The sequence below is a fragment of the Myodes glareolus genome, chromosome 10, assembly GCF_982192425.1.
Source record: "Myodes glareolus chromosome 10, mMyoGla1.1, whole genome shotgun sequence".
Lineage (NCBI taxonomy): Eukaryota > Metazoa > Chordata > Mammalia > Rodentia > Cricetidae > Myodes > Myodes glareolus.
Genome location: NC_142035.1, coordinates 23,252,928 through 23,278,888, shown reverse-complemented (window position 1 = coordinate 23,278,888; position 25,961 = coordinate 23,252,928). Strand labels below are relative to the sequence as shown.

Sequence of the window (25,961 nt, the reverse complement as noted above, 5' to 3'; positions counted from 1 at the left end):
CAGGGTCCTCCAGCCACCACACTAACTAAAAGTTAGTCAATAGACGAACTTAGTCAATTCGTCCTGAGTTCATGAACCAAACCCTACAAGAAGAAAAGTAAGTCCCACTGTAAAGAACTTTTGTACTTACTCTCTTTAAAAAAAAAAAAAAAAAAAAAAAAGCGCCGAACTAAGTGAAGGTCATGCCCACATGGTAAAGCAGGCAGCTGCCTGGGATGTCCAAAGAGCAGCTAAATCAAGGCCGGTTCCTTCACAGTAGGGTGCTACCCTGAAGCTCACCATATTCAATTCTGCTTCTTCCCCTGCTTAGTAACTGGTTTGAACAGATAATACCAGGAATCAAAAGGAAGACCCCTTCCCACCCCTTCGCAAGCAATCTTCTCCCGGCAGCAGCTACAGCAGCTCGTTCCTCCGAGTCCTTCCATGGAATCTGTACACACAATGCCAGGGTCCGAGCCTTTCTTTCTATAGATGGCAGCAGCCTTTCCTTTCTTCACCATGGTGACATCTACACACACTATTCTGACACTAAGGATCCCTGGAAACTCCCCAGCCCTCTAGCCTGGCCTGTGCAGCACAATGCCTGGGAGACTCCATCTTAAACGAGATGAAAGGTGAAGGCCAACACCCAGGGCTGACCTCCACACAGGCACCGTGATGTGTATACACACACAAAGATCCCAAACAGTCCATCTGCTCTAGGTGGAATTCAGCTTATCTGACAAATTTTAAAATTTTAAAAATGACTAAGAAAGAAAAAAAATTAAATAGCAAAAGAGAGCAAATGCCATAATTAACAGTGAATTCTACTACATACTAAGCTCCCTGGCTAACTGCTGTAGGTGCATTTCTTTCTTGCTTTCAGAGTTTTGAGATATATAATATACATATGATATATATGTATACCATATATATATATATATATATATATATATATATATATATATATATATGAGAGAGAGAGAGCTCAAACTACCTCATACTGTGCATGGTAGCTTACACCTGTAATCCAGCACTCAAAGAGACTGAGGACCTCCACTAGTTCAAGTTCAGAGCCAGCCTAAACTATAGTGATAATTTTGTTTGTAATCTATCAAATAAAGCTCGCCTGAAGATCAGAGTGTAGAGCTAAGCCACTAGTTAGCCATAGAGGACAGGAAGTGGTGGCATTCTGGAGGCAGAGCGTTCTCTATGAGCTCAAGGCCACCCTGGGCTACAGTAGATTGATCCAGTCTAAAAGAGAAACAGAGCCAGATGATGGTGGTTCACACTTTTAATCCCAACACCGGGGAGGTGGAGACCGGAAGTGAGATGGCTGGGCAGAGAGAGGAATATAAGGCGGAAGGAACCAAGCGTTCAGTTGCAGTCTGAGGACGCAGTCTAAGGATTCTTAGAGACAGATCACCCCTTCAGTATGAGGATTCCACAGAGGTAAAGCATCTCTCCAGTGGCTGGCTATATTGCTTCTCTGACCTCTCAGCTTTCAACCCTTAATATCTGTTTTGGGTTTTTATTATTAAGAACAATTAGGATTCGTGCTACACTGAACCACACATATCAAGTCACAGATGAGCCTGGCAGAAGTGTGAGGCTTTCACACACACACACACACACACACACACACACACACACACACACACGGGGAGAGCAAGGATCCTCCTGTCTCAGCCTCTGCAACTCTGCCTCGATTCTACTGTTGAAAAAACTCACAGCTGCATCTGGGGTTGGAGAGATGCCACAGCACTTAAAAGTGCTTGTTCTCCAGAGGACCTGGGTTCGAGTCCTGGCACCCACACAGTAACTCAGAACCATCTGTAACTCCATCCAGTTCCAGGGGATCAGATGTCCTCTTTTGACCTCCAGGGGTTCCAGGCATGCACAGGGTACACAGACATATAGCCAAAACATGCATACACTTAAAATTAGAATAATTTTTAGCTGGGTGGTGGTGGCACAGTTCTTTAATCCCAGCACTCAGGAGACAGAGGCAGGCAGATCTGTGTGAGTTCAAGGCCAACCAGTCAGCCTGGTCTACAAAGCAAGTTCTACGACAGCCAGGGCTACACAGAGAAACCCTATCTCAGTGGTAGGGGAGGGGGTTAAACAATCTTTCAGAAAAAAAACAAAACAAAACAAAAAAAACCACATCTAGAGCAATAATCCACCAAAAGCTACAAATCTACCGTCAACACTGAGGCCTGAATCTAGAGTTATAATGAGGCAGGTTCGTTGCCTTTCACGGACCAGAACAAGCCCTCCATAATATAGTGACCCAATTTTCTCTTTAATCCTCACAGGGCATACTTTAAGTTTTAAAACTAGCATCACATTAGAAAAAGCTATTGGAGACTGGAGAAATGGCTCAGTAGTTAAGAGCACTGGCTGCTCTTGCAGAGGACCAGAGTTCAATTCTCAGCACCCACAGGGTGGCTCACAATCACGTACAATTCCAGTTCCAGGGAATGCCCTCTTTTTAAGTTCGAGGGTACCAGGTACACACTAGATAGTACACACACACACACACACACACACAGGCAATGCATTCATACACATAAAATAAATCTTTAAAAAATTGTTTTAAGGAAAAAGCATATTGGGGAGAGGAGAGATGGCTCAGTGGTCAAGAGCATGGTCTTCAGTCTGCTCTTCCAGAGGACCAAGGTTAAGTTCCCAACACCCATGTCAGGTGGCTCACAACCTCCTCTAACTCCAGTTCCAGAGGATACAATATCTCTGTCTCTGGGCATATGTACACATGTGTACAACCACCTCCATACACACACCACATACACACACTTCACACCTAATTAAAAATAAAAAAAATCTAAAATCTAAAAAGCACACTGGAAGAGAAAGATGCCTAAACTGATACAAGCCTGCCTAGAAAAACAAAAAGTCACTCTTGAAAAGGAAGAAACTAAATTCTACTAAAGATAAATACAGACCCAGGCATGATGTTGCAAGCCTGTTAACTCCAGCACTGGAGAGACTGAGGCAAACACACAGTAACACCCAAAATTTGAGGACAGTCTAGGGTGCACAGGGAAAACCCTGCCTCAAAAAACAAAAAGGTAGATGAACCTTCAACCACACTCCAAAGAAACCAAAAAATGGTAAACAGAACAGAATAAAACTACCAAGCGAGATTCAAAGACAAAAATACAAGTTGGAAAGTAAAAGCAAAATTAATCAAACAAATTCAAAATGGCTCATCTAAAGACTCAATGGATTCTAGGACCTGCAATAAAACAAAGCTAACATGCCCGACCCCCACTGTACATATGAGAGTCATTATGAACTAGTCAATTCCAGAATACTAAGTTTACACAAAAGAACCAACCAGCTCAACTCCGATGCTTAACTGACCCTGCGAATGTGTGCATTCTTCATACTCAATGTTCATGCTCATGGTGACACTTTTTGTTTTTCCTTATTCTTTTTTGTTTTTTAGACAGAGTATTTTGTTTGTTTGGTTGGTTGGTTTGGCTTGGTTTTTTAAGACAGAGTTTCTCTGTGTAGCCCTGTCTGTTCTGGAACTTACTCTGTTGGCCAGGCTGACCTTGAAGTCACAAAGATCCACCTGCTTCTGCCTCCTAAGTGATAGAATTAAAGGCATGTGTCACCACCGCCCGGCTTCTTAGACAGGGTTTACACAGCTCAGGCTAGTCTTGAACTTCTTGATCAGACAACTTCTAATTCCAAGGTGCTAGGATTACAGCCCTGTACCACCACACCCAGCTCTTATGCTGACTGTTCAAAAGGGCTCTTTGAGAAAGGAAAGCCTAAAGACCTAAACAAAAATTACCTTTATAAATGCAAAGTAAACATTTTTAAAGGTAATAATAAAAATTCTTGTATTAATTACTTGTTTCACAAGTTCTTAGAGCACCTGCTATGAACACAGGCTGACTGAGTGTGAGACACACCACTCTACAGCAATCCTACATGCTCCTCCTTCTGTGAACACAGGCTGAGTGTGAGACACACCACTCTACAGCAATCCTATATGCTCCCACTGTGAACACAAGTTGACTGAGTGTGAGACACACCTCTCTTCAACAATCCCACATGCTCCTGCTGTGAACACAGGCTGACCGAGTGTGAGACACACCGCTCTACAACAATCCTCCATGCTCCTCCCATAGTTGCTGATGTTCTCAAACCCACAATTTATTATTGAGCTTTTAAGCTTCAGCACTATCCTGTCTCTCAGTGATTCCAGTGCCCATAAATAACCCTGACTCTTTTACATATAAGGAAGGCAAATAACCCAGCTAGCAAAGTAAAGAAAAAAAAAAAAAAAAAGGAGTGCTCAAGCCTTCCTGACGGCTCCCCAATCTCTGTAAAAGGCCAGCCCAGAGATGCCAAAGGAAGAAAAGCTCACTGAGCAGGATAAAAGACTAAAGGCACTGACTGCCTCCTGGCTCTTTAGTAAGTTCTGCAATGCAAGACTTGATGCATCCTGACTCATCATCTTCCTTTATCTACATAACTGTGCATCTCATAAGCTCTTTGCATTTTACAGAAAACAAAGATGCTTAAGTGACTTAAGGTTGGTCACATGTGGAGAAGAGGAGCTGAAACATAGCTAGAGCTTCCGCACGCCAGTGTCCTACATCACTCCCCCAATTCAGTGCCGGCCCAGCACCAGCAGTCTCTTCCCGCCAGCACAACATCCCTGTCTGCACAGTCAAAAGCAACAAGACCACGGAACAAGGCCACAGCTCTTCTCAGCATCCATCTAGAGTGCTTGTGATTCTTAATGCTGACTTCCTGGAACAGCCTGTCTCATTCGTTCATGTTTAGGGTTTGCCCCTGTTCGACCACATAAGCTGCTTTTCGGGGGATCTGATTCTGAATTCAGTATCAGTGGCATGTGAGCAGGTCTGACACGCTGGCTGCTATGAAGGAAACTCAAGGGGAACTTTCATAGAGCTTATTCGCCTAACTTCAGCATCGGCTGGGCTCATGCCCCTTAGATTGCTAATGAATGGTTTATTTATTGGTGAGCTGGCACACTGACCCTTTCCTGGGGCTATCTCTACCAATTTCCTAAACTTCCTCCCTGTGAAGTCTAAGCCTGCTAGGGGAAGCATAGGAACCACCAGACTTGTCTGTGCAAAAGACAAGTGGGGCAAAATGCTTCCCGAAACCATCTCACCTGCCGTGAACTACCACTAAGCAATATGACATAGAACTAGAATCCATTATAAAGACAAGGGGCTGAACTAGATATGAGGTTTTTAAAACTGCCTGCTGGGTTACCACAAAGCTATTATTTGGGTTCCTTTTCTGCAGGCATGTTATACAGATAAGAAGTGACCAGGCATTCCCACATCCTTCAGCCTAAGTAGCAAATCATCTCACACATTTCCACAGTACGGCTGAGGATGAGATTTACTGCGTGTGCATGCACAGGACTTGGCATGAAGAGTGCATACCAATCTTGCAGAGGACCTCAGTTACAGAAGTTCAAAAAAATTTACAATGAAATAACAAATGATGAGATTTATAACTTGAATCTAATTTAAACATTATAAAATGATAGGGGCAGGGAAAGAGGTTGAGACTAGAGAGATGGCTCAGCAGGTTAGCACCATGTACAGACAGACACACACACATACATTGGCTTGTTTTTGTTGTTGTTGTTGTTGTTGTTTACACAGACAAGGTTTCTCTGTGTAGCCCTGGCTGTCCTGGAAATTATGAAGGCCAGGCTAGCTTCAAACCCAAAGATCCACCTACTTCTGCCTCCAGAGTGCTGGGATTAAGGTGGGCACCATCCCCGCCCAGCTTGGGTACTGTCCTAGTTAGTGTTTCTATATCTGTGAGGAGACACCATGACCACAGTAACTCTTACAAAGGGAAAGCTTTGGAGGTGGAAGCTTGGAGTTTCAGTGGTTTAGTCCACTATCATCATGGCAGCATGCAGGCAAACATGGTGCTGATGGATTCTACATAGGCAAGCAACAGGAAGTGGTCTCAGACACCGGCTGTGGCTTGAGCATATATGAGACCTCAGAGCCCACCGCCACTGTGACACACTTCTCCAACAAGGCCACACCTCCTCCAACAAAGACACACCTCCTAGTGCCACTCCCTTTGGGAGTCATTTTCTTTCAAACCACCACAGTTATTATAATATTATTAAGACAAAGAGTAATAAAGCAGGACATCCAACACTCTCTTTTGGCTTCTGTACACAAAGCACATGCAGACAGAACCAAACACATGCACAAATGCAAATTATATAATGTACATATCTATGTATCAAAATATTACACAGCACTCTATTAACATGTATAATTTTTATTTTATGTATCCATAAATTTTCAAAATTTTAAAATGTGAGCAGGGCGGTGGTGGTTCACGCTTTTAATCCCAGCACTTGGAAGGTGCTGGGAGGCAGAGGCAGGCAGATCTCTGAGTTTGAGGCCATCCTGGTCTACAAGAGCTAGTTCCAGGACAGGCTCCAAAGCTACAGAGAAACTCTGTCTTAAAAAAAAAAAAAATTAAAATAGGAAGAAAAAGCAAAGGGTCACAGAACTGCCTTCAGAGGGAAGGAAAGGCTTACGGTGAAAATAATGGCTTAATCAGGTATTGAGGGAAGAACAGAGTCTGTCCAGCAGTAAGAATAATAAATACCTGAGACTCCACAGAAGAGTAGCAGACTACAGAAGTAAAGGCATCTCTACTGCTGGCTGCATCGTATAGCACATGAACAGCGCACTAAGAAACTTGAGAGCCGAGGTGGGAATCCAGCAGTGAAATGAATTCAGTGGCAGAAACCTTCAACTTCTGTTTAAAATTAGCTCAAATAGAACAGATATTTACTGATATTGTAAAGACAAGGTTTATTTAATGTTTGCATCCAATACAAGCATGCACACTGGATTGCAAAGTAAAACTCATTTGTTTCTGTTAGGTCAGCGTCAGGGTTCGAGCTGGGTAACTAATGACTGACTGACCAGGTTAAACAAATGAAGGACACATCAAGAGAAGCTCCCAGGTTCTGGTACAGGTACCTGAATGGACTCACAATGGATGGCTGGGATAAGGAAAGTTAGGAGGGCTGCTTTACCAAGCCCATGTTGGGATGCTGGGTATCTCCAACAGCATCTTTTTCAGCAGCTACACTCAATACTGAACTCGGTAAACAAAGATAATGGACACATGATCAGTGCCACTGCAAGCCCACTGAACAGACAACTAACAAAGGTCTTCTGGAAACAGAGGGGTCTGTAGTCTTAAATCTCAACCCACTGAGAAACTGTGGCAGCAGAAAGTGCATACACAAGTATAAGGTCATCAGTAAACACACAGGGCTGTTCAGAATCCTGTTCCTGTCCCAACTACCAGTAAGGATCCATTACCTATGGGGCCAAGGCACCATCTCGGGAGTATCATCGGGCTACTTTCATGTCCTAGGAGTCTGGCTGGCTTTGTCTTTCCTTGTGACTCCCTCCTCTTTCACAGTCCCTACTCCAAGAGCTGTTTCAATGCGTGTTTCTCCAGGGGCTCGGCTTACCGCACTCTCTAAATTTGAGACTGGCTGTCCCTCAACTTACACTCTTGGATCTTCAGGCAGAGCGAACAGGCCTAGAAGAGCCTTATTTCTCTATAGACTTGGGGTGGATCCATCCTTCTCCCAGCTGTTTTTACCACATAGGAGAGGGGGTTCCCGATTCTGGGATGATCACTGCATAACTGGGCCCAAAACTACTTCGTTTGTTTGCTTTCTGTTTTTATTTTTGTAGACAAGGTTTTTCTGTGTGGCCCTGGCTGTCCTGAAACTCACTCTGTAGACCAAGCTGGCCTTGAACTCACAGAGATCTGCCTGCCTTTGCTTTCCAAACACTGGAATTAAAGGCGCTTGATAATGATGTCGCTGACACCACCTGACTTTTTATTTCCCAGACTACTTTTCTGGTGACCTTCAGACTACATTCCTCTACAAACCTGCCCCCAAACGCTTCAGCCACTGGCAGCCCTCAAAGACTTGGCGCTCTGTAGGTGGTCTTTCCCCCCACGCCCTTCAACCCTTCAACGTAAAGCGCCCTCTCTTTCCCTGCAGTCATTTTACTTCCCTTCAGGATATCCTCAAACCTTACCTCTGCCCTGCGCCATCCTCACTTCTACTCTGTGCTTCTGCACAACCCTTCGGGCTTTGAGCCAAACGCTTCATCATCATCTGTTACAGACAACAGCACTCAAAAGTCCGTTTCCACCACGGTGTCTTGAACGTGTGGACCGTATCACAGCCTTTTCTCCAGCACCCCATGGTCCCGAACATGTAGGTCCTGGTTCAATAAAAAGGCGGCTGAGATATTCTACCAAACCCTACACAGATCATGGCAATTAAGAGCACAGAAGATGCCAGGCAGTGGTGGCCCATGTCTTTAATCCCCTCAGCACTCAGGAGACAGAGGCAGGTTGATCTCTGTGAGTTTGAGGCCAGCTTGGCCTACATCTACAAAGCGAATTCCAAGACAGCCAAAGCTATACAGAGAGACCCTGTCTCAAAAAACTTAAAAAAAAAAAAAAAAGAGCAAGGAAGAGGCTGGAGAAAGAAGACAAAGAATAGATGCCCCCCCCCTTCTACCTAGCTGGTGGTGGTACACCCCAATCCTCGCTTAGCTGCTGGTGGGAAACCCCATTCCTCTGAAAACTTAACATCAGCAAGAAAGGTCGGGTAGACTTTTGGAAAGTTTAAAGAAATACAAATGATTTCAAGGCTCCCCCGCCATTAGTCAAGTACTGACCTTGGGATGTGGTCACAGGGATTAGATATTTCATGTTGCCGTCCACTCTCTCTACCACTCTGATGCCTCCAGCTCTACAGGCAATAACGAGTCTTTCATACAGACTCTGAATATTACCTTTGATCTCCTCTGGGAACAGCTTCGCTGTCTCTCAACCCTCCCACCTTTCCAATGAACAATTCTCCCATACAGTCCTCAGCTCTTAAAAAAGTAGTTTTCCTCTCTGCACCCTCTCTGCACCCCCACCACGGACACCAGAGGCAGACAGTGTGCCTTCTTAGCTGCCTGACAAGGAGCCGTAGTATGTATCTCAGAGAACAGAGCGAGGAAGGGGTAACACTTGCAGCGCCCTCTTCAATCCTATAAGCATCGTTTACATCATCCCAAAACTTAGCATCCCCGTCTGTAACTGGCCATTTATGAGTCCTATCTCCCTCACTAAAACGAGGCCTCTTGAGAACCAGCTCTAACTCCCAGCAAAGGCCCAGGACACAGTGTGCCATCTATAAACTATTGGTTTAGAGGGTTTAAAAAAAAAATCCATAAAATAAACTGCCCCTTCAGGCTCCTTAGCCAAGTGCAGTGACGATGTGAATTTGGAAGAAGAAACGCTTCAGAGGTTATCATAACTAAAACATCTTTATATAATAGTCAGGTCTGTGATGCAAAGCTCAGCTAAAGACAGTCTAAACAAGGGTCCTTTGACAGGCAGCCATTCCCCAAATTCCTTGGGCTGCTCACTATGGTGAACGTAGTAAACCCACTTCTCTGGCGTTTACTTTCTCCAGATCCGGTAGCTCGTCCACCCCCACTTCGGTGACTCCAATATCCCCCTTTGACCTTTAATGCTGTGTAACAGTAGATGAAAAATGGATTTTTTTTTTAGGCTACTTCACACTGAAGAAAAAATATACTGTTTAAGGTGTTAAATATTTCCACATGCAACAAATCTGGCTTGACTCTAACCTGTGCGCACAGGCATAAATGTCAGTGGTATAATTTGTTATAGGTTTCTGATGACCAGAGATGGAAATGACCACGGAGTCTCACAATTCAAACCACTTTTACGTAAATGTGAACTTTCCTAAAACAGCCAAGGGAGAAAACTTTCCACCCTACCTCAGAGAGTCTCTTAGAGATACTGATAGTGTATTATTCCTGGGGTTAGGTGTTCTTTGAAAAAAAAATATATTACAAATATTAGTTTCTTTTTGGGTTTATGCTTTAACCTTTAATAAAAATATGCTTCAAGGCACCAGTTATGAAAATGAAAGGAGCAGGTTTTCATGCTCGAACAAGTGCGACGTCAGAGAATCAGACCTGAGGACATCTGTGCCTTACAATGCACACGCACGTGCACACACACACACACACACACACACACAGGCATTTGGTGACCTCACTTAAAATGGCTCACTTACCAGACGTGAAGCAGGGTTATGAGAAACCATGAGTTGAATGTATCAGGCATCTGACACCCTAGAAAATGACAATAAAGTGTAAATATGTGAAGGTGTAAAAGAGGCACGCGTGTTAGACCCTGGTGGGAATCTGGTCAACTAAAATGAAAGGCGGTACAATATTTCTGATTATGCTTTGCAGAAAAGTTCAGCAAAAGCACAACGGAAGGCCATGGGCTAGAGCACTGAACGCAGCCAGACAACCTTCCAATTCCAGCCTTGCTACTACCTCGTGGCCTTGGGCAAAATGCATCTTCCCTCTGAGTTTCAAATCTCTCTCATTTTACAGAATGTGGCAGAGATGATTTCTTGTGGCTCGAAGCTAGTTTCCCTTTCTAGGCTTGAAGTATAAAGAGCTAAGTGAAAACAGCTCCCCTGCTCCCTCAGCATCAACTGAGCCCAACTGAAAAGGTTAAGCCCTTCCGGTCTCCCTTTCCAATTTTTGTTTGTCTGTTGGATTTTGGTTTTTGTTGTTGTTGTTGTTATTGTTTTTGTTTTTTGAGACAGAGTTTCTCTGTGTAGCCCTGACTGTCCTGGAACTTGCTCTGTAGACCAGGTTGGCCTCAAACTCACAGAGATCCAGCTGCCTCTGCCTCCCAAGTGCTGGGATTAAAGGCGTGTGCCACCACTGTCCGGTTATTTTCCAATTTTTTTAAAAGACAAGTCACTGTGGTATGGCCATGAGTGTGCCAAATGATTGACTCAAATAACCAGGAGGGATAAAAGGAGAACTCTTAGGAGCAAGAGCTGAATCAGGAAGTGAGCTGCACCCACAGAAAGGCCAGTCCTTGGCTACAGGGACAACACTCACTGAACAGGACCTCTTAATTTCATGCCTCTCCGTTTTCAGATTTCTAAGAAATCCTTCAGTTGGCTGAGGGATCGTGTACCCTCCTTATTACGTGACAAAGAGAAAGCCTGACAAAGAGTAGGAAGGAAAAGGGGAGAAAATTACTGGGGAGCATAAGCCCTTATAGTAGGACCAATATTTTAGAACAATGACTCAAAAAAAAGAATTAAGGCATGATAGCACCTGCCTAGAATTCCAGCACACATCCCGTGATCTTGTGAGGCAGCAGGGTTGCAAAATCCAAGCTAGCCAGGGCTATATATAATCTGCATGCAAAACAAAAAACTCAAAAAGTATCCCCTGCCAATCAACATTCAGTGAGGTAATGGTTAACAATGAGGATCACTAGGAGTGAAAACGCATGGCAGGACCCCAAGAGACTACAACCCACACTGATAAGGGAGCCCTAGCTGGGCTCCTACATGCCAGATAAGCACGTCAGATATAACAAGTGCTTCACAGCCATTAGCTCAATGCGTCTGTCCAACAACCCTAGTAGGCTGGTATTCGTACATCCCTAACTGACAGTGCCAACAAGACAATTGCTCAAGGCTCCAGAACCACAACACCAAGAACTGAGACATATGGGATTAAATTTAGACTTCCTTGATTCTCTGTGCAGCGTGTGGACTGCTACTTCAGTACCTCTCCAATGCTAAGATGTGGACACTCGGGAGAAAGGGCTGTGCTCCACACCCGGCCTACTGCTAATCATCTTAATACAGTATTCCTCCCAACCCTACTTTCCCTTGGAAAGAAGCCCTAGCGCCCACTTTAGGGGTAACGAGGGAGAGTCAAAAAGGTCAAGTAACCACGGGCAAGCCACCATGGCAAGCCAGTGGCAAGGCTGGGGTTTTAATCCAGGTCTGTCACAAAAGGACACCAAAAAACTCGGGTGAGCTTACTGGGTGGTGCCTAGCAGCTGTCAAGTGGACTTCCTCTCTGAGCCCAGCAGGAGGGAGCTGGAGGCTGGCCTCACCAGCCATCCAGCTATTAAGACCAATGCCATCTGAGAGTGAGCCAGCCGCTCCCCGCCTAGAACAAGAATAGCCCCGAGAAACTCTCAAGCCCAGATCTCAGGTTGGGTCTTTTTTTGGATGTTACAACAAAACATTAAAAAAAAAAAAAAAAAGTTTTCTTGGAAGTCTGTCTTTCAATCTGGAGAATGAAATCTGGCTACTTCGACAGGACAGGCTGCCCAACTGCTGCCTCTACATCAAAGTTTCCCAGCAGCCTCCAGGAGCCTGTCCAGTTTCCTCAGAGGTGGAACCAGTTCTTGGGCTGGAAAGCACAGACAAACAGGTCAGCAGCTGGCCCTGGGTCACAGTTTTCCCTTCTGGGGGTCAGATCAGGGCTGATGAGAAAAGAGCTGGCACACGAGCAAGTCCCTGTGCCCACGGAGGTCAGAACAGAAACCCACAGAGTAAACCTCAAAAATATCAAACCAGCGACTAAATGTTGACTATGAGCAACACAAAAATACAATTCTTAGCTCAACGAAATGTGTTTACAAACTGCAGGGCTAAACCCTGGGACACTCCGTCATGATCACACTCTTGCTCCAATACACACGCAGCATATTCTTTTCTGAGGTTAGACTCTTGACACCAGGTTCAGTAAAACCAAATAATTCCATTACTGTCATCGGAGAGTCATACTATCATATTTTAATATGAGGTCAGACTACTTAATTTAATTAATTTAGTTTAATTTAAACGGATCTAGGTAAAGTTTCTGGATTTCTCGGAGGCCCAATCTCCTTCTGTCTATATGTCAGTGGGCAGAACAAGAACCTTAGAGTTTCTATGATGATAAACAAGAGATCAACGACCTGTAAAATGGTTAGTAAAGCCAGGTATGATGGGACAAGACTTTAACCTCAGCACCAGCCCTGGAGAGGCAAAAAGAAGGTAGATCTCTGTGAGTTAGAAGCCATCCAACTCTACATAGCGAGTTCTAGGCCAACCAGAGCTATGGTGATAGTGAGATCCTCTGGAGGAAAAAAAGCTTAACAAAATGATTACCATTCAAAATAGCAACTCAATAGTCATTATTGTTGTTTCCACTGGATCAAATAAGAGGGTCCAAATTAACCTTCATCAGTTAAAACTGTCACAAAGTAGAATGGAACCTCAACTACTGACTCCGGATTTCTTCATTAAGGAGCCCTCCTCTCCAAAGTAATCAGTTTCTTAGAGGCAAAAAGAGTCACGGACAAGAATACAGTCATGTTCATTATGACAGGCAAGGAAGGGCATTACCAGAGCCTGCCACAAACAGCAGCTGCGAACGTGTCTGGCCACACAGAAGCACCAAGAGTTCTAGATCTCAGCCTTAACACGCTGGCTCTGATGTGACTCAGGCTTATACCTGGAAGCTTAGGGAGAACTGTCCAAGAAGCTGAAAGCCCAGCATGCTGCGACCCAACAACTCGCGCACACACAGTCATCGAGAAGCGCCACCAGCCTCCTTTCGCTGGGGAAACATGGCACCAGATGGCCACGCTTTCCAACCTCAGGACTCTCACAATCGAGACCTATAGCAAAGATCTAAATGGGCACGGCCACTTTAAGGTACAATCTTAGGAAGCAATACACAAACTCCCTCATTTTACTCCAATCCCCACTAAGCCCCTTAGAATACAAACCACAAGAAAGTCAGCCTCATTATCGAACAGATTATCCCTTTTTTAATCTTTTGCCTCCAGATGGTACTTTCCAAACCCACTCTTTGTTTACCAGCCACTTTGGTTTAATCCTAAAATGTAAACCTAGCCAAAAAAAAAAGATAAAGAGTCACAGCAGAACAAATAAAAAAACATTTGTTTGTTTGTTTATGACAGGGTTCACAACATAGGCCTGGCTAGCCTACTCGGTGTATAGAACAAGTTTACCTTAAGTTTACGGCAATCCTCATGCCCCTGTCTTCTGAGTATTGGAATTACAGGCATGTGCCACCATGCCAACATAGCTATCGGTCTTTGTGGAATTTTTTGTTTTGAAAGATGATCTCTCTATGCAGTCCTGGCTGGCCCGGAGCTTGCTATGTGGAACAGACTGGCCTGAACTCAGAGATCTGCCTGTTTCTGCCTCCCAAGTGCTAAACAACCAGCCTATGCCATAGGTTTTAATAGACAAACGCCTAATTAAGTCTTAGAAAATCTAAAGGGCTAGTGTGATCACTAGAAAACTCGCTGCCCCTTTTCCTGAAGGACAAAGTCGAGGCAAAACTCATCAAGATATATATCCCACTGTGTGTATAAACATCATTGTCCAATACTAACACAACATCTCACAAAGGGAACTCTCATCAAAATAAAGCAAACTCTGAGCTATAAAGCTGCATTACAGTTCCCAGTCTGTGGTTACATTCCCTCGCACGAAGCATGCTACAGTGGGAAAACCCCAGAGGTGTAAGCCAGACAACACAGGTGCCAGGCTTGGCCAGGCAACCTCAGGCAAGTCACTGAGACGCTCTAAGCCTCAACTGTTCCTAAACACAACACAAAAATAAACAATAATACAAGCACTTACTATCCCACAAGATTATGAAATTCCTAAAGAGGACAAACATGAAAGACAACAAATGTGGATTATCAATATGTAATTATAACTTTTTGAAGCTTTTCTTAAATTGGTAATCTGCAAGCTATGCTTGAAATATATTCATATTAACTATCTATGTAATAACAGTCTTTTTTGTTTTGTTTTTTGAGACAGGGTTTCTCTACGTAGTCCTGGCTGTCCTGGAACTTGCTATGTAGGCCAAGGTGGCCTTGAACTCACAGAGATTCACCTGTTTCTGCCTCTCAAGTACTGGGATTAAAAGCATGTGCTTTTAATCACCACTACCCAGCATAATAACAGTCTTTAACTTGAATGTATAGTATTAATAAAACTCAAGAACCTTTAGCAGGGTGTTGAGGAATATTATTTTTAGATGTGTTACATTTGTTTATGCTGTGAAACATTTGTTTAATGATGCAAAGATGTGTTGCATTCTTTTATGTTACATTTGTTTAACTCTGTGATTCTTTGCCTGTCTAAAATACCTAATGGTCTAATAAAGAGCTGAATGGACAATAGCAAGGCAGGAGAAAGGAGAGGCAGGGCTGGCAGACAGAATAAACAGAATGAGAAATCTGGCAAGAAAAAAAAGAAGCAAGCAAGGAAAGAAGGACATTAGAGGCCAGCCCCCAGGCCCCAGTCCCTCAGGAGCCCCCAGCCAGTCACCGAGTGAGAGGAAAGACATACAGCAGTAAGAAAAGGAAAAAGCCCAGAGGTAAAAAGGAGTCAAGATAATTTAAGTTAAGAAAAGCTGGCAAGAAAGAAGCCAAGCTAAGGCCGGGCATTTATAACTAAGAATAAGCCTCCGTGTGCAATTTATTTGGGAGCTGGGTAGCGGCCCCCACAAAAGAGCCAAAAGAGTAAGGAGGAAAAAAAACAACAACGTTTTGGCTTTCCAAATGGGATTAGAGTGAAAGAAAATCCAACAACAGTAGGGGCCTAGAGAGATGGCTCAGCGATTAAAAGCATCTACTGCTCTTACAGAAGACTTACGCTCCCAGCAGCCACATGGCAGCTCACAACTGTTTGGAACTGCAGTTCCAAGGTTTCCAATGCCCTATTCTGGCCTCTTGGGCACGGACTGCATGTAGTACACATACACATATACATATCAAATACTCATACATGTAAACTAAAACTTTAAAAGAGAGGAACCTTTAATAATGAGGAGTGAAAACAAGTAAGCATTCATGAAAAATAATTATAATAAATATGAATCAAGCATTAAATATCTGATGATAAACTTTAGTTTTTTCTTTTGTGTGTGTGTGTTATATTTATGTGTATAGTATATGCACATGAGTGTTTGAATGCACACATACATGTGCATGCAGAGTGCAGAAGTGTAAACAGGGGTTTCTCTGTCCCGTCCTGCCCTGCAGCCACTTCTAAATAATCACTCAGAGGCTTAATATTAATTATAAACTCATTGGTCTATAGTTCAGGACTATTATAACTATCTCTTATATTTAAATTAAACCATTTCTATTAACCTATGCATCGTCACATGATCATGCCTTTTACCGATCTGCTGGCATCTTGCTTCTTGGGTGGTTGACTTGCATCTCCCGCAACTCTGTCTTTCTTTCTCCCTGTATTCAGTTTGGCTTTCCCATCTAGCTATATTCTACCTTGCTATAGGCCAGAGCAGTTTTTATTATCAACTAATGAAATCAACATATATTCACAGTGTACAGAAGGATTATCCCACAGCACAGAGGAGACTATCAAGTGTCTTCCCCTATGGCTCTCTACCTTATTCCTTTGACAGGGAGAGCTCACCATTCTGACTGACCAGCAAGCTCCCAGGATCTACAGGTTGTCATCTCCCTCCCCTGGTGCCGAGCTTACAGGCTTCCCTGGCTATTGCATCTTTGCATGGCCCAAGGGACTTGACTTGAATGGGGGTAGTGAAATAATGAAGAAAAGACAGACACATGGACACAGACAAAAATGCTGGGTTCAGTTGGACTGGAGTCTTAGATCACAACACCCCAGAAGTCCAGCTTGCTTATTACATAGATTTAGCAGAGACAGTCATAGCATACAGCTGAACAAGGAAGTGGAGTTTACGGCAAAAGTGGCTAAAAATGGTGGGAATAGTCTCTGTATCGGAGCAGTCATTAAGGAAGAGATGGTGCACATTTTCTACACATGACATCAACACTTACACTTGGACCCCTGAGGAAAGCTACTCCCCTCTGCCACTCTGACACTCCCCTGACCCCCCAGGAAAGCTCTGCCACTCCCCTGAGCCTCCTCCTATGAGGCTTTGTCGTCATCCCATCAGTGGGAGACTACGAGGTCCTTACCATGGCCGCGCCCATGTCAACAACACACATTCCCTGAGGACTTCACTCACTTAGGGCTTCCTCCACTCCTGACAAGGAGCCATGCGCCGTCTTTCCCAGGCCCGTATGCCTGCACAGCAAGGGACCGTACTCCCCGAGCTATCTCCCTAGCCTTACGCTTCTATGAGAAGATATGATGGTGGGCTGGAGAAGACCTTAGCATTACTCTCACGTGTACGATCCCCAGAACTGCAAACACAGACAACAAGATAAAGTGGACATATAAATTTAGTGTGTTTGTTTTTCAGGCTGTTTATTTTTATTTTACATGCATGGGTGTTTTGCTTGCATATATATCTACGTATCACACGCATGCTATGCACACAAAGGTCAGAATTGGAGTTACAAACGATTGGGAGCCATCATGTGCTCTGACTTTCTGAGCCAGCTCTCCGGCTCCAGATCTCGTTGTTTGTTTGCATGTTTGCCTATTTTGGGAGGTAGTTTTTAATGTTACTTTCTTAATTAAAATTATACTAAAAAATCAAGTAAACTAATAAAATAAGGAGGTCAGGGTGAAATGTACATGGATTTAAGAAAGAAACTCAATATTTTCTTTATCATTTGAAGAAAGTATTTTTTTATTTTGGACTAATTTCTTGAATGATAAGGAATAGTTTTGGACTGGCAAGATGGCTCAGGAGGTAAGATGTTTGCCACCAACCTGACAACCTGAATATGATCCCAGAACCCACATGGCAGAGAGAACTAGCGCTCATAAGTTGACCTCTGACCTCTTCATGGGCCCTGTGCTATACATGCTTATACATATGTGCAAACACACACACACATACATGACAGCAATAAATGTTTTTTAGCTAAATACTAAAAGAATTCCTTGTTTACAAGGAAGCAAGGAAACTGTCTTTTCTGATGAACAAGAAAATAGAAAGTAAAAAAATAAATTAGAATTATAACTCAGTATAGCATTTTAAGTCCCTAATACTAATATGCTGAAATAGTGAAGTAGCTAAAACAACTTATATTTGAGTTTTAAGCGACCAAAATAGTTATTAAGCAATCAAAACTACATCTAACGCTCTTTGTTAACTTCACTGAGTTCAGATATTTGTTGCAAGAGAAAAGCATCAGCTGTACGGACTTGTTAGGCGCCAGGCTCGTTAGGGGCGGCTGCTGCTGTGTGTGCCCAGAGTGCAGGTTTCCTTCCACAGTCTGCCGACTTATTTTTTCCAGTGACCTTACAAATACCTATTTTAGCTAACAATGCTAATAATTATAATTTACAGTAAAATCCTTCTGGAAAGCAATTCATCAATGGGCTGTAAGTAATAAAATTGTATAAACCTTTGAGACCAACAGCCCGCTAATAAAAAAGAATTGCTGTTGTGGAATATTTGTACACTGTGTGAAGATGTGTTGCTATGATTGGTGTAATAAAAAGCTAAACGATCAATAGCTAGGCAGTTGGTATAGGTGGAACTTCCGGGCAGAGAAATGAAGAGGAGATAATCGAGATGCTGAACGAATCAGACACACGGAATGGGAGAGAGGTAAAAGTCACGTGATAGAACATAGATTAATAAAAATATAAGTGATTTAAGTTATAAGAGCTAGTGAGACAAGCCTAAGTTTTCATAATTAATAAGTGAACTGGAAACACAAACGAAAGTCAGACTACAAATCATGAAATTTATTTCAAGATTAACTAAAACAATCAAAAACTAGAAACAAAAAGAGAAATGATTGACAAAAAATCATTGTCAAAATGCTAAGAGAGGGCACGGTGACACAAGCCTGTAAACCCAGCACTGAGACAGACAGCAGGATCAAGAATGCAAGGTCACCCTTAGGTGCACAGCCATTTCCAGGAGAGAATATCTCAAGGGCTGGGAGGTGATTCAGTCTATGAAGTGTTTGCCATGCAAGCATGATCCCTAGAACCTATGTGAAAATATGGGGCTCAGTGGCCTGTGCTTGTGATCCCAGCGATGGGGAGGCAGAGACAGGAGGATCACTGGAGCTCATCAGTCATCGAGTGTGGCCTAACTAGTGAGCTCCAAGCCAATAAAGGGCCCTGCCTCAAAGGGCATAGACAGTGTTTCAGGGGACAACTCCACAGTAGACCTCTGCGCTATACGCACATGGATAAACATGTACAACATACCCACACAAAACAAATGTTTAAAAAAACTTAAAACACACAGGCACAAAAAATGAACAGTGGATCATTTCCTTCCAGGAAAACTGAGAGTCACTTACTCAGAAAGAATTCCTCAAAGTCCGTCTTCTCCACACAGCTCGTGTACATGCGTAGGGCTGCGATCTTAATCTTCTAGACAAAGAGAATAAAACCAAACTCAAGACATGACCAAGAGGATGCGCTAGCATCGTTGCATATGCAGATCTCATGGTTCTTCAGCTAGAAGGAGGGGTACAAACCTATCTGCGGGCAGGGTACTTTATTTTGCTTTTGGGACAAGACCTCAAGCAGCCCATGTTGACTGGGAACTGGCTCTGCAGTTCAGCTCACCGTCTCTACTTTTAAAAATAAATAAATAAAATTTAAAAAAATTTTAAGCCCCTGAAATCCTTTAATTTTTGCTGAGGGGCTCTACTAACTAGTCTGTGATTGGAGGGGAGGGGAGCATGTACTTTCTGCAGACTCACAGGATCTGTGTACACAAACAAAATTCTCTAATAAATATACAGAAGATCCAGAAGGGAACTACAAGCATGGTAGGAGAGTGAAGAATTAAGAAACTAGGAATTTTAGTTAAAATTAGTAAAATTGAACTTGTTCTTGTTTTTTGTTTCTTTTCTTTCTTTCTTTCTTTCTTTCTTTCTCTCTCTCTCTCTCTCTTTGTTTTTTTGTTTGTTTGTTTGCTTGTTTTTTCGAGACAGGGTTTGTATATGTACCCTGGGCTGTCCTGGAACTGATTTTGTAGACCAGGGTGACCTTAAACTCGTAGAGATCCACCTGCCTCTGCCCCCGAGTGCTGGAAATACAAAGTCATGAAAAAGCATGCATTACAAATGGCTGCTTGACCAGACTGGCCAGCATCATCACACCGTGCTCACACTGTGGCAATCAGAAACACTTTACAGGTCTTCGCTTTTCTTATAGCAAAGCCAAACCTTTATTCTTGGGTGAGTCACTTTCCTGGACAAATCTCTGAAGCAAGTCCCTGAGGACTGTCATGCAGGAACTGTAAATAACAGTGGAAAGAAGCTCTTTGAGAACCGTGCGCTAACGTGAGTGAGGGAAGGAGGCAGACTGAATTTCCACTCGGTCAACACAAGCTGTTCCGGTCCGTGGATGACTTCATGTTTATTTCACTCTCGCTATGGGAGACCTTGCCATGATACTTGGCTGAGACAGAAACACCTAGGTCTGTACCCTTCTACACGATGAGGAGTGGACGGAGGGAGAAGACCGTGCTGAGGGCTGTGTGAGCTGCACGGGGTTTTTTTTGTTTTGTTTTGTTTTGGTTTGGTTTTGGTCACTTGAACTTCCTTCCTATTCTGTGCTGGAATTCTCTTTACAACATTCTTGATTCATGTTCAACAAAGTGAGCCCCTATTCAAACAAAAACAACCTTGTACGGCTGCCTGTAAGACTTTCATTACCTACTACTCTGAGTACCACAGGTAACACGTCCTCATTTATCGTTGATTTGTCCCTCGATACTACGAGACTCACAATGCCTTTTCTTTTCTATACTAAGAATTCTATTTCTTTCAACTATTCTTCTTCAATTTTTTTTTTTTTTGGTGTGTGGGGGGTTCTGTGTTCCCTGAGCTACTCTAAAACTGTCTACGTTGACCAGGCTGGCCTCAAACTCACAGAGATCTGCTTGTCTCTGCCACACAAATGCTAGAATTAAAGACCTGTGCTGCCATTCATGGTTTCTTCAAGCGCTCTTTAGCTCTTACATGATACTGCTATGTAAGCATAATAGGGAAAGGCTATTTCAGAGCTGGCATGGTGGTGCACATCTATAATTACTTTCAACGCTTGAGAATCAGAGGCAGGCAGATCTTTGTGTTCAGCCTGGTCTACATAGCAAGTTCCAGGCCAGTCAGGGCTACACAGAAAGACCCTGCTTCAAACAAAACAAAACAAAGAAAAAAATGTTATTTCAGAATGCTCAGATAAGTAAGGAAAAGCTACGTTTAACATCTTAAATATATGCTAGGAACACTGTTCTGTGATTGACTAGCGTGAGAAAGACCCCAAGCTAAATCCTAGCAGCGATAAAACCTAAATATGATTCTGTAGGAATCTACATATGAAAACATTCAAGAAAAATACAGAAAAGGCAGGTCATAAGCACAAGTAGACAGGTAAACATTTTGTTCTCTAACCAAATACATGTGAAAATACAAACACGGCATTTTGCCGGTGTAAGCTAACGCAAATATCTGGCCACAGACTTCTAAGTTAACAGTGAGTGTTAAAAAGGGCTTACCTATAATAAGCCTTCTAAAATGGAAGGTCCTAACTACACTTTCCCACCAAAATCATACCAGAATGTCATACTGGTATGGGATATTTTCATGTGACAAATTTTAAAATAGAGGCATAAAAACTGCCAGACCATAAAAGAGTTTTTTAATGCAAGCATTTAGTTAAGGTAACAAAGAGAACCAAGAAAAATCAGAGGTTAACTCAGCTCTAAAAGTAAGAATTCTCCCACTGGTCTCATAATCCTTCAAATGGTGGCCAATTTGCCCTCTGGAATCATTTAAAAACAGAAGAAAAACAGAAGACTAGACAAAGCATATAGAAGCAACCAAGCGGAACCCAATCACGAAGAGATGAATAAAACAGCTCCTTTTCTCCTCTATTTCTCCTGCTTCCATTTCACTCTTCATTGTTTCTTTCGGGGGTGAGCGGACAGGCAGCACACGCCTTTATTCCCAGCCCTTGGGGAGGCAGAGGGAGACAGATCTCTGAGTTTGAGGCCATTCTTGTCTAGAACTCACAGAGATCCATTTAGATTAAAGGCATGTGCCACCACTACTGACTTTATTTCTACTTTCAAACAACACATATTTTTTTATATTACAAATGTCATAATCACAACTTCTTTTTAAATAGAGGGGAGGGGGCCAACAAGATGGCTCAGAGAATAAAGGCGCTTACCACCAAGCTTTATGATCTAAATTCAATGCCCAGGATCCACACGGTGGAAGGAGAGGACTGTCTTATGAACCTCCATAATTCTCCAGGGCACACATGTGGCTGTATATATACACACATGCTCATGCACACACGCACACACACACATACACACACACACGAACACATACACATGCATGTACAAATAAACGTAATTTTAAAAATTATAAATGGGCCAGAGGTGGTAGCGCGCACCTTTAACTCCAGCACTTGGGAGGCAGAGGCAGGCAGATCTCTGAGTTTGAGAACAGCCTAGTCTAAAGAGCTAGTTCCAAGACCGCCATGACTACAAAGAGAAACGCTGCCAGGAAAAAATAAAACAAAACAATAAAAAAAATATCTGGAGGAACATCTAGGCAGGATAGTTTACACCTATAATCCCAACAACTGGGGAGATGAGGCAGAGGACCGCTATGGGTGCTAGGACGGCCTGGGCTACAGGATGATGTCATGTCTCAAAAGAAAAAAAAACTAAAATTTAAGACAGGGAGAAAAGGTCTGTAATCAAATATATCAACAAGTCATCAATTGTCAAGAATTTTACACACATTAAAAAAAAAACCAAAAAACTTTAACCAAAATAACTATTTCCTTGAAGAGTCAGGAGACTGCAGGGTCACTTAGCAGTAGCCTCTTCGTGTACTGGAAAGCCCTTATCAACAAAGTAGGCAATCATGGGAACTTCTCAGAATTTGTGTACAAAAGCTTGCAGACAGAAACCTGTGCTTGCTGTCACAAAAATTGCTGAGAAAATGAACTAACTTTAGAAAGCAACAGTAGCCAGGCAGTGCTGCACTCCTGCAATTCCAACATGTTGTGGGGCAGAGGCATCCACCTGTCTTAGAATGCGCCCCATCAGATTGCCCTTAAACTCATCTAGATGATGTTCCCATGCTATAAAGCAAGGGCCTGAAAACTTCCGCTTCATTGCCCTGACAACAACTGCAGACACTTCCAAGGAATTGGGCTGAAGGAGTATTTGGTCTTACCTACACATAAATCTGACTAGAGGGTAGAGGGATGAATGCATTCTGAAGAAATTCTCAAAAGAATGTGTGAATTTCTCAAAGCAGAAGCTTTAAAATAAATCTGTGAGCCACAGGAAGGACATAGACCCAAAGGAACATAAAAGTCTTTACCCATTTACTGTATTTCAAAGGTCCAGTGAATCCCATGGCTTCTATTATCTTCGTGAAGGGACCAACCTTCTCCTCAACAGGCTTCGGGAAATCTTGGGTAGTAGGAAGCTACTTAACCAAAGAGAAAAAAGTCAAAATTAGTTACAAGAAATTTTCTAAACAGAATACTGTTATTTATTCATTCTAAGGACATTTTTATGGCTTATATTTCTTTTTACTTTGATTTTTTTTCTGCCTGATCTCTTGATTTCTTTTTAATGATTAAGGGGACTTTGCTTGCTTGCTTTGAGTATCCTGTTCTGTTTTAGTACAGTGCTGGAGATCAAACCCAGGGATTCACACAAGCTAGGCAAGTGCTCCCTCACTGAGCCAGACTCAGAGCCCTCACCTTGATACACAGGTATCTAAGAGACATCTTCCAAATTATAAAGCAGGACATACCCATCTCAGTAGCCATGTACCTGCGGTCCCGTGACTAGAAAAGGTTGGACTAGAGGCATTAGAGTAAAGGAGACATGAGAAAGAGCGAGATGACTCAGAGGCAACATTGGCTGCTCTTCCAGAGGAAGTGGTCAATCCCAAGCACCCCCACTGAAGCTAACAAATGTCTGTAACTCTAGCTCTAGGGGATCTGATGCCGTCTGTCCTCTGAGAGCACCAGGCTCACACATGGTACACAGACAGACAGGCAGGTAAAATAGAAGGGAACGGGCAAGGGGTGGGGGGAAGAGAATGAGCGGAGGGGACAAGGAAAGAAAGAAGAGAAGGGGGGAGAAAGGAGAGAGAAGGGAGGAAGGAGAGGAAAAAAAACCCAGAAAAACCTGCTCCAGCGCTCAATAAGGAAAGGTAGCTATTTCATCCAATAAGAAATCCTTGCCCGGTTTATGACTGTCTGAAACTTGTACAAGGTCCATAAAAATTGTTTTTCTCTAAAACAATTTTTAATTTCTAGACAAGAGCCTACAGTGGAAGAAACAGGATACGAGCTCACAAGCAAGGCTTCAAGTCAATTAGCTTGTCACTTACCACCCTCTGTAAACGCGAGAAAATCCCTTCAAACCCTGAACCTCACCTTCCACAGTCACGTAAGCCAGGCTACAGCAGAGCACACACTCACTCCACACTCACGTAAGCCAGGCTACAGCAGGGGACACACTCACTCCACACTCACGTAAGCCAGGCTACAGCAGAGCACACACTCACTCCACACTCATGTAAGCCAGGCTACAGCAGAGCACACACTCACTCCACGCTCACGTAAGCCAGGCTACAGCAGAGCACACACTCACCTTACTTGTGATGTGGTATTTCCGACTCTGTTGTGTGCCCATCCCAACAGTTGGTTCTGGTTCTACCCAGACTCGAGACGGGCTCATCTGCGGCCTCTGGAGGAGGAACAGACAGATGTAGTGACACCGAGCATTACTTATCAAAGTTAGCCCAACGGGAGCTGCTCTGGCTGGTTTGACCCAACTTTGCCTGCCCAGCTACTGGTGAAGGGTCACCGAGAGGACCCAAGACCAGTCGTCAGAATGGTGTCTGGTACACGGCAGGTGCTCAACAAATATCTATTAAATACATGAAGCTGGATGTAATGGCTCACACGTGCAATCTCTGGAAGGCTGAGGCAGGAGAACTGCTATGAGTTCAGTACCAGTCTGAAAGATAGCGAGAGACAATCCCAAACAAAATAAGACCCCCAAATTCATTAATTCTTGAAGAAATAAAAGGATTCAGCCCTAGAAATATCATCTGAATCTGAGTCAACTCAGAGAAATAAAAATGTAATAGGAGAGAGAGCTGCAGTAAGTTTCCATGTAAATTCTGACACCACAATGTGTGGAGGAGGGAGTGTCAATTTAAAGTTTAAAACTTGTTACGGCTGGCAGGCAAATCTCTATGAGTTTGAGGCTAGCCTGGTCTACAGAATGAATTCCAGGATAGCCAGGGCTACATCAAGAGACTGTCTTAAAAAAAAAAAAAAAAACAAATTAAAAAAAACCTTGGGGCAACCAGGCCATGGTGGCACATGCCTTTAATCCCAGCACATGAGAGGCAGAGGCAGGTAGATCTCTGCCAAATTGAGGCCAACCTGGTCTACACTGTGAGTTTCAGGACAGCCAGGGCTACACAGAGAAACCCTGTCTCAAAAAAAGCCAAAAACAAAACAAAACAAAACATGACAACAACAACAGAAAACTTGGGGTTGGAGGGATGGCTGCTCTTCCAGAGGACCCGGGTTCAATTCCCAGCACCCACATGGAAGCTCACAACTGTCTATAACTCCAACATGCTCACACAGGCACACAAGCAGACAATACACCCAAAAGCTCAGTGGCCATTGATAACTTGCTGCACTTCGGATACAGTGAGGCCTGAATGGAGAAAGCGTGGGAAGCGCATCTCACAAGACAGGTACTTAATAAATAAACGGATCACAGTCGCCACCAGGTCACACTGCCTTCAACAACTGCGTGGCACTACAACAGTCAATTATGACCTAGACCAGGGCTATGCTAAGTGCATCCCAAATTTCCTCCTGAATCTACCTACAACTATTTGGCTAGTGTTGCTATAATCAAGAATATAGTCTGGGAAATAAACTTCTCAGGAGAAGCGATACGTAACCACTACAAGAATGAAGACAGAAATATCCAGCGAGGGACAGTAAGTTAAGGTATAATCACTTG

The 25,961-nt window shown here is 43.3% G+C and overlaps 1 protein-coding gene across 1 annotated transcript in view; it reads right to left on the bottom strand.

Annotated features, from left to right (window-relative positions):
• Positions 1-25,961, bottom strand: part of Uqcc1 (ubiquinol-cytochrome c reductase complex assembly factor 1) — an 87,156-nt gene that overhangs the window by 46,064 nt on the left and 15,131 nt on the right. Inside the window, exons 3-6 of the mRNA XM_048431572.3 lie at positions 24,561-24,656; positions 23,272-23,379; positions 19,210-19,282; positions 10,184-10,241 (exon numbers count right to left, since the gene is read on the bottom strand). Coding sequence (XP_048287529.1) covers positions 10,184-10,241; positions 19,210-19,282; positions 23,272-23,379; positions 24,561-24,656 — 335 coding nt within the window. The remainder of the gene's footprint in view (positions 1-10,183; positions 10,242-19,209; positions 19,283-23,271; positions 23,380-24,560; positions 24,657-25,961) is intronic.